We start from the raw sequence: 9872 nt of genomic DNA, 5'->3' as shown, positions 1-9872 counted from the left end.
AGCTTGGGGGGGAAGGAGGAGCAAGAGAGGAGCAGAGAGGCCGGGGGGCTTGGCAGACAGGGACAGGGAGAGGATGGGGGGCTTTGCCTGCAATACCAACACCTGGTCCAAGGAATGTTCCAACTCTAACTAAAAAAAAAAATTGTAAGAGTGACTTTTTTTTTTCCTTTTCTTTTTGCAAAAGTTTATTTTAAAAACAAGACTGAGGGCCGGCAGGGTTGAGGGCAATGACTTGTGTTAGCCTGAAAGAGGCACTTTCAGGAGGGCTGGGGGATAGAAATTTTTATATATATATATAGATATATATAATTTTATAGGATCTGTTTTGCTTTTGGTTTCTCTCTGTCTTTTTAAAAAACGTGTTTTGTTTTGTGGAGGTTAATCCTCGCTATCTTCTATGACGGGCTCAACAGGAAGGATCCCGATTTTGAAAGGAAAAGGATGTGAGAGACACACAGAAGGGGCGAGAGAGTGAGAGCATGGCCACTGAACCCCAGGGCCACTCACGTGAGGGCTCCCCGCACCCCATGGCAGCCATCACTCTCTCGCCAGACCAAAACAAAACAAAACAAAAGACCAAACACCCAAAAACAAAAACAAAAAAAAAAAAAGCCTCAAACAGAATAAAATGGAAAAAAAATAATTTTCACAGATGAAGAAGTTCACATTCATTCGATTCATTGAGCCTGCGGAGAGGGAAGAGATAGGAATTGGTCACTCCCGGGAGGGGCGGGGGTGGCGGCTGCAGGGGTGTGGAGAGGAGGCGGCCTTGTCCTGGCCCAGGGCCTGTGTCCATCCTGCTGGAGGGACGTGCCACCGCCAGGTCAGGTGCTCAGGGACGGCTCCTTGGAGGAGAGGGGCGCACACAGACAGCAGTGGGGAGAGCAGGCCGCAGAGACAGCAGAGGGGCCAAGCAGAGAGGCACAGGGGGTGGGGGCTGGGGAGGGGTGCCCTTCGTCTGGGAAGGTGGGCGGCTCCCGGCGCGTCACAACATCAACATTTCAGAGATCATGGTGTCCCCACAACACCCCTGTGAGGTAGGTTGGAAGGTGGCAACGATCGTCATGCCCACTTCACAGACAAGACCAGGACACGGCGGCGGCAGCGTGAGGGGTGCGGCTGGCAGGCGGGATGCCGCCCTCGTCCCTGCCCCGCAGGCCAGTGCCCACTCTGGCCGCCTGCAGCAGTCACTTGGACACGGGAAAATACCGTGGGTTTCAAACTCAAAGAACCAAAGGAACAAAAACCAAAATAGTAATGCAGAGGGGAAAATGAACTCTTTTTCCCAAGTGGCCAGGTTTTGAGCGAGCGGCTGGCAGCCCGGCCGGCGCCCACCCGAGCAGTCTGCGGCCCCCCCCCCCCCCCGACTACCCACCAGTTCAAGTCCCGCCTGTGTCTTTCCGGGCGCTCCCCCCACGTCACGACAGCGTCACACAGGGACAAGCAGGCTGGCGGCGGAGGCCTCTTCTTGAGCCTCTGGACCCAGCGCACATGCCCCCCGGCTTGCGGGGGCTCCCGGAGACCTCGGCCACACGGCCCGGCTGCTGGCATCAGGGACACACCCCGCAGGGGAAGGGGTTGCCGGCGCTACCCACTAAGGCAGGATGGACGGTGGCCGGGGGTTGGAAGGAGAAAGGAGGAGGAGGAGGGTGGCAGTTCCCACTTGCCTGCTGCTGTCCCTGCTGTGTGGGTGGAGGCTGGGGGCCACCAGGGCCGGGGGTCTGTCCGTAGTAAGCGGCCTGCTGTCTGTAATATTCGGCCCAGGCGGCACTGTAGTCTGGCTGGGAGCCGGGGGGTGCACCTGGACCCCCTCCGGTGGCCACTTGAGCTATGGGGAGAACAGGGGTGAACTCAGGCACCGTAGGGCTGGCTGGCTCCGCCCCTCTCCGTGGCCTCGCACTCACCTTGCTTTTTGTAGTACTCTTCCCAAGCCTTTGTGTAGTCCTGCTGCGGGGGGGCTCCTGGCTGCTGTGGCTGCTGGCCTGTGGGGTCAGGAAAAGACCAGAAAGGTCAAAGGGTGGCGTACTGCCTGCTCCTGGTTCTTACCTCCGCTCCGAATCAGGTGCTGCACTCACCGATCTTTTTGTAATACTCTTCCCAAGCCTTTGTGTAGTCCGACTGGCCAGTAGGCGGAGGCTGTGGGGGCTCACCCTGGGTTGGGGGCGCTGCAGGGGCTGGTGCAGGTCCAGGAACGGGGCCTGGGGGCTGCTGGTAATAGTGCGAGTAGTAGGCAGCCCAGGCAGCATTGGGGTCGGCCGCGGCTGCGGCAGCTTTATCTAAAGGAGGAGAGAAAGAGGACTGAGGGGACGCCAGCGGCCAGGCCACCCCCCCCACCTGTCCTGGTGTGCCCTTACTCACTTGGGTCATGAGGAGCGGGTGGCTGCCACTGGGGGTAGGTATTGCCCCAGCCCTGGGGTGGGTACTGGTGAGGAGGGGGGCCCCCGGCACTGTAGGAAGAAAAGAGGAGACACAGTGAGGTGCTTTCCTGGCCAGGGTGAGGCAAGGTTTAAAGGTTAGAACAGGCCAGACCTAGACCACCAGACTAATCCCTGTAGCTGGGGTCTTCAGGGAGGGAGGGAGATGGCAGAACCATACACATACACACAGCTGGGATGCAAGCAGAGGCCCCAAGCTCAATGGGCACAGGAGGCATCCACACAGTGGAGACAAGGTCCACACTCCCGTGCTGCTTCCCATCAGTGTGAACAGAAAGGACACTAGGCGCTGTAAACAGTCAACACACTGGGCTGCTAAACAAGAGATCAAAGTCCGCCCAGAAGGACCTGGGAACCAGGCCTGGCATTCATTCGTTCTCTACTCTAAGCCAAAACCAGAAAAAGTCCGGCCATTGAAAACCCTGCCATGCAGAAGGCTGGCCTGGCCAGTGACCCCAAGGCCCAGACCTGAACTCTGGAGAGACGGGTAAGCCTCTGGGAGGTGAACAGAAACAGACCCCACCTCTCTGTCAGTGTCCCCTGCCCCTGATCACAGGAAGCCCCAAGGAGTACTTACTGAGGGGGAGCCCCTGGTGGGCCCTGGTTGAAAGGTCCAGGATTGAAGGGCCCCATTGGACCAGCAGGACCAGGGCCCCCTGGGCCAGGTCCAACCGGGCAGAGAGGACCCTAGGAGGAGAAATACAGGACTACGGTTTTAGCAGGACAAGAGGCAGTAACTGCGCCCCAGCCCCAGAGGCCCCAAGCCCTCACCTCAATCTTCTCCTCAATGAGCTGTTTGGCATGGTCAATCTGCTGGGGCGAGCCCCGAATGATGAACAACTTAAAGTTGGGGTCCCCGTTGGGTGGTAGCTGCCGCGAGATCTCGACAAAGGCGCCTGTCTGCTGGTTTATGGCTTTCACGTTCTCCCCACCTGCGGAGTGGCAGGAAGTGAGGGGGGTGCAAGAGCGGCAGGGTCAGGGGGCAGGAGAAAGATCACAGCATATGCTCACCTCGGCCAATGACCAGGCCGCACTTGTGCGTGGGGATCGAGAAGGTCATCTCCCCACCTGGGGGGCCCCAGTTGCCTTGGCCTCTTCCCCGGCCCCGGCCTCCAGGAGGCATGCCTGGGCCACCTGGAGGCCCAGGAGGACCACTCTACAAGAAACCAAGCAGGAAAAGAGGGTGAGCACAGGGTGCTCCCAGGGACCTGGCCAGAGCAGTCCTCCTGTCCACAGCCACCTACCCTGAGACTCTGGAGGAGGTCGTTGATGATGCGGGCTGCGTGCTCACACCGGTCTGGGGGTCCCATGATGTGTGCAATCTTCTCAGGACCCGTTCCATCATCTATGATCAGCAGAGCAGAAACATCAAGTCAAATTCAAAACAGGTGCTCCCGTCTTTCAAGGGTGTGTGTGCCTCTCTACGTCTGAGGTGCCTTTCACAGCACCCAGCCCACTTAGAGGTCTCAGGTGAAAGGCTGCTATATACAGCACCCCTAAAAGTAAATACTGAGTCTTATGACAAAAAAGAAATCTCTCAAGTGCATGAGGCCCTAAGCCTCAGCTGTGCCGTCAGAGCTGCAGTGCGGCAGGCACCATGGAAGGGAACAGGACAGACAATGGGGACAGGTACAGTCTTGGCCAACAGACTCCAAAAGCAATAAGCTGCTTTGGAGCCTGCTTCACCAAGGGGGCTGACTGGTGTCGCGTCCTGTCCCCAGCTCAGGCCGGGCCCTAACCTTGTTTGAACTGTATTCGTACACCAGCGTCATTCTGGATCTTCTTGATCATCTCTCCGCTCCGGCCGATGACAACCCCAACCGAATGCCTGGGCACCGGCACCTGCAGAAGGAGCAAGGTGAGGGGCAGCACCCTCCTGCCCCTCTGCTGCCCGTCCAGCAAGGGAGGCCCACACTCACATCAATGCCCCCGCCAATGCGGGACCCGTACTCATTCCGGTCTCCAAAGCCGCTCTGGTCGCGTTCCCGCAGGATGTCCATCACCATTTCGCAGGCTTGCTGCAGGACACACAGGGACATGGTCCCGACAGTCCGCATGGCAAACAAGTCCACGTGCACACACAGGGACAAGGCCCTCACGCAGAGCCCTTCCCAGTGCACCCACCTGCACTTTATAGGGGTCCCCAATGATGCGGAGAGGTTTGTCCACATTCGTGTTCTGGGAACCATCCTGGATGAGGATCATCTTCACCCCTGCTCGCTCCTGCACCAAGGACAGCTGTCAATGCCAGGGCCACACCCCCCTCACCTCCCCATGCGGTGGACTTGGGCCGAAGCACAGATCCGACGAATGGTCCTGGTAGCCAAGGGCTCTGCCCTGTCCTCACCTGCAGCTGTTTGATGGTCTCCCCACCCTTGCCAATGACCAGGCCGGCCTTGCCTGCGGGGATCATGATCTCTTGCACAGTGCCATTCTGGCCCCCATTGGCATTGTCATGGAACTGCCCTGGGGGGCCACCTCGACCCCGAGAAACAATATCGTCCAGCATCATCTTGGCTTTTCTGCAAGGGGAGGAACAGGGTACTATCACTCAACAAGAGAGAAGGGGTTCCAGGCAAGCCCATCGGCCAGTCCTAGCATGATGAGCTCACTCTTCGGACCAGGGACCCAGGCAGCAGTGCAGCCTGCAAAGAGCAGGCCTGAGAACATAGCGTGGATTCACCACAAACTGCAAGGGAAACACCAGACACCAAGGGCCTCTCCCTCCTGAGCCAAGGACTTACTGGACAGACTCAGGAGCTCCTGTGAGGGACACACTGCGCTCGGGGAGGCCACCGCTGTCTAGAGAGGAGAGGAGGCAGGGTCAGCATCTACAGTGGTCTGCAGACAGGAGGGGTCACCCTATCCCTACACAGCAACCTAACATTAACATCCAACACATAAAGGCTGCTCCAGACAAAAACTAAAGGCAAGAAACTGAAAAGCTGGGATAGGATGAGGACAGAACTGTCAGGGGGAAAGATGGGGTGAAAGGACAAGGCCTGAGTGGACCCCACCCCGTCCTCCACCCCCTAACAAGCACTTCTGAGTGTGTGAACAGTCTCTACAGCAACCCTTGCCCAGCAGGTACCACACTACTCAGAAAGCTGATGGGCCAGGAGGAGCAAGCTCAGCTCAGGCCGGCCGAGCCACCTGCCAGGACCGGGATAGAATCCCAGGCCTGACACACAGCACTCATTCACCACCATGCTTCGATATTCGTTTCCCATTTAGGTGACAGCACAAAGGTTCTGACAACAGTGTCTGGATGGGAGGGTCCCTGTGTTCAACTCTGCACCTCCTAGACCATGTCATGCTCCCATACACAGAGCCAGCGAGCACTGAGCCACCACCCTGAGTCTGTGCAGAGCAAGTGCTCGATAACACTGGCTGGTTGTGATGTCCACTCTCACACTCACACACGCATGTGCAGCAATCCCAGCCCCCGCCCTGGCAGAAAGCCAGGTCCAAGTACCTGGCGAGATCTGTACTTTGCAGCCGGAGTCCTGCTGGATTTTGTTAATCTGTTCACCTCCTCTGCCAATGACTAGGGGAAGAGAAGCAGAATGGCAGGGGGCAGGAATGCACAGAACCAACAGACAACAAAGCCACTGACTCAAAGGAAGGCCAGAGAGGAGCAGAACCCAGAGACGATGGGGCCCCTCCCGAGGTGACAGTGACCACTGCCCCACTTACTCAGTCCCACCATGCCATCTGGGACCCTGTACTCTTCTGTCATTGAAGTCCTGCAGAAAGACACAAAACTAAGTGCCACGTGGGAGAGAGGGCAGGAGTCACTCTGAAGGGTCTTCTGGGCCTTGCTGCCTAATCCCAGTGGAGGACCAGCTGCCAGCCCTCTGACTACAGACGCTACAACCTGGGAACCAAGACTTCAGGCCTAGTAGAGCCTGGTCCTACACAGGCTCCATTCCACGAAAGGACACCAAGCCTCTTGAGGCCTCCCTGTCCCCCTCTGTGCCCAGAAACGTGCGTCTAGGGCAGCCTGGCCGGTGGACCATCACAGCATCACTGCCTCAGTCTGAGAACAAGGATTCAGACAACTACCTGACAAACCAAACTTCCAAGTCTGCTGACATGACAAAGACTATGGTTTATAACACTCTCCATTTTCCTACTACAACATCTTTATTGCACTTTATAAAACTTTCAGCCCATTAAGAGTTCCCATACAGTCATCAACAGCATAAAACAATGTGTCTTAACGGCTGGGTATAGAGCCAACTAGCTTTGTAAACTTCCACTCAAATCACAGTGAAAAGAACTGCTAGAGGAGGATGCAACAGACTGCCCCAAGCCTACGAGGAAGCACAGGCAGGCAGGACACCCCAGACTCATGCCACACAGGGATTTCAGCAGACAGAGAACAAACTCATGCTTCCAGTCCGCTCTTCTCAGGGGACAGATATCCCTGCCCAATGAAGGAAGCAATAAGGCTTGGGACCACCCTTCCTCCGTGACAGGTGGTGGCTATAGGCCTCCCAATACCCAATCCCAGAGGAGCATGGGACTTCGTGACACTCTGCTGGGCCTGCTGGTCAGCCAGCTGAGCACATGCGTAGAGCCGCCCCAATAGAGAATGCCCAAAAAGATCCACCAGGAAGGCTGCTGGGAAGCACAGCGCTCCCCAAACCACTCACTACTTACCTTGGGGGAGGATGGATGGGGCCGAGCTGAGAACTCATTGCTGCAGAAAGAAAATCCAAAGAAAGGATTGGCCCAGAGTCCCCCAGGGAGTCAAAGAACCAAGCCCAGCGCAGCCCAGGGCCCTAAGACCCTGTCAGCACACCAACACTGTGGCCCGCACCAGAGAAGCCCATGCACAGAAGACTTCCGCCTCACTTCCAGGGGAGTCCTTCAGTCCCACAGACCCCTGATTATCAACACCTGGCCCCTCACACCCTGACTGTTCAGCCCCCTGGACTTACAGTCTCCTTGGGAGGCCAGTTTCTTGCTCTCGGGTTGGTCTGTGAAAGAGAGACAATGTCAGCTGCTACACTCACCCACCCACGGCTGCCTCAAACCTGGTGGTGGTGCCACATGTTCTGGGCAAAAAGCTCAGGCTACGGGAAGAGATCAACTCCAGAAAGGACCAGACAACCTTCCTCCTTTCACCAGCACCCAAATCAAAAAGCCTTTTATAGCCAGTAAACAATGATGGCGGCTGCCATGGGCCAGACCTGCCTGGGTCAGATGGACTCTGTGAAGCGGCAGCTCAATCATTTGCTCTAACGTTTTGGACACTGTGGGTGATGCTATTGGCCTGAGCCAGTCTAACTTTAGCCTGGGTCCCCGAAAGTCTGTTCATGTGCCCGCGGCCTTGTACAAGAGAAGGGGAAAGAGCTGAAGAATCTACACCCAGACCCCATCACAAACAATCCACCTTCCTCCTTGCTACCTGACACCTCAGGATGGCAGGACCGAACAAAGGAGGAACAAAGCTGTGAATGCTACAGGCTGAAAAGACCAACAGTAGCACAGACCCCCCCCCCCCAGTCGAGGCACCCTCAGACAAAGGCACCTCCCCCTTGCCCGTGATTCCCCCCTCCCATGCTAGCAGAGCAGCAGGTAGTTACCTCCATCTTCCAACTGTCGCTTTTGGCCCCCAAAACCAAAATCGGGAGTGCTGTTATTCACTGTCGTGGCAGCGTCGCCTCCAATCTTGGCTGCGATCTAGAAGGCAAAGCAGGAAGCAGTTACCACAAACACGACCACCTTTGGAACTCCAGGGTCAGCATGGCAGAGCTGTGCCCACCTCCACAAGCCTGCAAGTCCTACTGCTGACCCTGGGAGAAGACCCCCAACTAATTCAAGCAAGGGCTTGTGGCTAAAGACATTGGGGGGGGGCGGGCGGTGCTTACATATCCTCGGGCTAAGAGCTATCCTGGAATTAAAAACTCTTTTTGTGAGGTAAGATGGGTGGCCCGCAAATCCATAAGGACTTGATTCTGAAGGAGGAGTCCTCAGGTCATCCACATGAGAGGAAGCTTCTGGACACTTCCATTCTCACCAGCAAAGTCCCAACAGAGGGGCAAAGCACTGTGATTTTAATCCCATTCGGACGAGGTTCTCAACAGTGCAAAGTTTCTGATCCCAAAACCACCACCATCAAGACAATTCCAACTCAGCTGCTCCCCCGGAAAAGGATGGGCACTCTCCTCCCCAACCTGACAGCCGACCACCACCAACCAGCACACCACAGAGCTCAAGTGCCAGGAGGCCACCCTGTCTTGATGGAAACCGACTGACACATCCTGCCACCACGGGGCAGCTGGGGGATCTGAGCTGCCCACAGTCTGGGCTAGCAGCTACCCACTTAACTGGCTTGTGCTGGTGCCCTGTCAACTCCTCATCCAGGCTAACACAAAAAGCCCCTTTGGAAACATATGTTACACTTTAGACACATAAAGATCTAATTCAAACGGGAGCCCAATAATTCAGCAGCAGTTAACATCAGGTTCTCTTAGAGCTGCTGCAAATTCCTAAAGTGAAGAAATTGAGCTTTTCCACTACCAACACCAATTTTTTTTGAGCCTGACCTAAGGTTCTGGGGGACACCCTGCTAGGGGACTGGAAGTTTTCTTCCCACCCCATTCACAACACTCGCCCCAGGCTGCCTGACCCCAGATGCCCATCAGATGCCCGTCCCACGCCAGGGGTGCCAAAGGTGCCTGACCACAACGGGCAGGACCGGAGGCTGTCACCTGGCGGGCCCTCCCCCCCGGGGAGGAGCCTGTCGCCGGTCCTGGAGGTGCTAGGGCCACCCTTGGGCGCCCTACCTGCTCAACTTCCTGCAAAGGGGCCAAGCCCGCCCTGCAGGCGGGAGACAACCCCCCCCCGACCTAGAGGTCGGCAGGGGCTGGACACAGGGGTGAAGGGGGTCGCGCGCACCCGCACCAGCCACTCCCGAGGTGTCATCACGCCCCCGAAGCCCGGGACCCTCCCCTCTCCCGCCCAGGCCCCGGCGCATGGGTCCCGCCGGCCCCGCGCCCATCGTGGCGCCCAGAGGGTCCCCGCTCCACCTGCAGACTCGACAACTTTTCCATTTTAACCGCGAACTTCTCCCGGGGAGAGGGGGCGCGGGGCCCCGATTGGGGTGCAGGGTGGTGGGGGACACACGCATCCACCAGCCGAAAAAGGAAGACCCTCCGCTTCCCATCCACAGGGGCCCGAGGGGATTCCAAAGTGGGGCCCGCGTGCCGGGGCCTCGGGGTCACTCCTGGGGACCCCCGCACGCCCCCTCCCTGTGCACCAGGGGTCACTCGCTGGGGGGGACCCAACCACAGGCTTCGGGGACCAGCTGGGACCTGCCCGCTCCCCCCTCCCGGCTCACGTGACCTCGCAGCGGCCCCGGCCCCCCTTCCGCGACCCCGCGCGCGCACGTGACCCCCGCCCCCTCCCCCGCCCACCCACATAGCA

The 9872-nt window shown here is 57.7% G+C and overlaps 1 protein-coding gene across 1 annotated transcript; it reads right to left on the bottom strand.

Annotated features, from left to right (window-relative positions):
- Positions 1-1550: 1550 nt before the first annotated feature.
- Positions 1551-9371, bottom strand: KHSRP (KH-type splicing regulatory protein). The gene is made up of 20 exons (XM_006896422.1): positions 9345-9371; positions 9233-9295; positions 8030-8126; positions 7382-7420; positions 7101-7140; positions 6132-6181; positions 5911-5982; positions 5180-5237; positions 4783-4957; positions 4560-4658; positions 4355-4453; positions 4175-4277; positions 3680-3780; positions 3447-3591; positions 3207-3367; positions 3013-3122; positions 2359-2447; positions 2076-2276; positions 1905-1982; positions 1551-1828 (listed from the first exon to the last, which is right to left on the bottom strand). Exons 1-20 carry the CDS (start codon positions 9369-9371, stop codon positions 1551-1553), a joined length of 2085 nt encoding a protein of 694 aa, XP_006896484.1.
- Between the last annotated feature and the right edge of the window lie 501 nt (positions 9372-9872).

Source organism: Elephantulus edwardii, unplaced genomic scaffold (assembly GCF_000299155.1).
Source record: "Elephantulus edwardii isolate Elephantulus edwardi_28Jun2011 unplaced genomic scaffold, EleEdw1.0 scaffold00185, whole genome shotgun sequence".
NCBI classification, from domain to species: Eukaryota; Metazoa; Chordata; class Mammalia; order Macroscelidea; family Macroscelididae; genus Elephantulus; species Elephantulus edwardii.
The sequence above is the reverse complement of the archived record's forward strand: the minus strand, read 5'-3'. Positions and strand labels throughout refer to the sequence as shown.

Bases quoted from the DNA above. Each gene is read 5' to 3' on its own strand.
- KHSRP (XM_006896422.1), bottom strand. From the start codon at position 9,371: ATGACACCTCGGGAGTGGCTGGTGCGG. The intron at 8,127-9,232 runs GTAGGGCGCCCA...TTTGCCTTCTAG, and splicing joins CTTTGCAGGAAGTTGAGCAG to ATCGCAGCCAAGATTGGAGG. The intron at 3,123-3,206 runs GTGAGGGCTTGG...TTCTCCTCCTAG, and splicing joins TCATTGAGGAGAAGATTGAG to GGTCCTCTCTGCCCGGTTGG.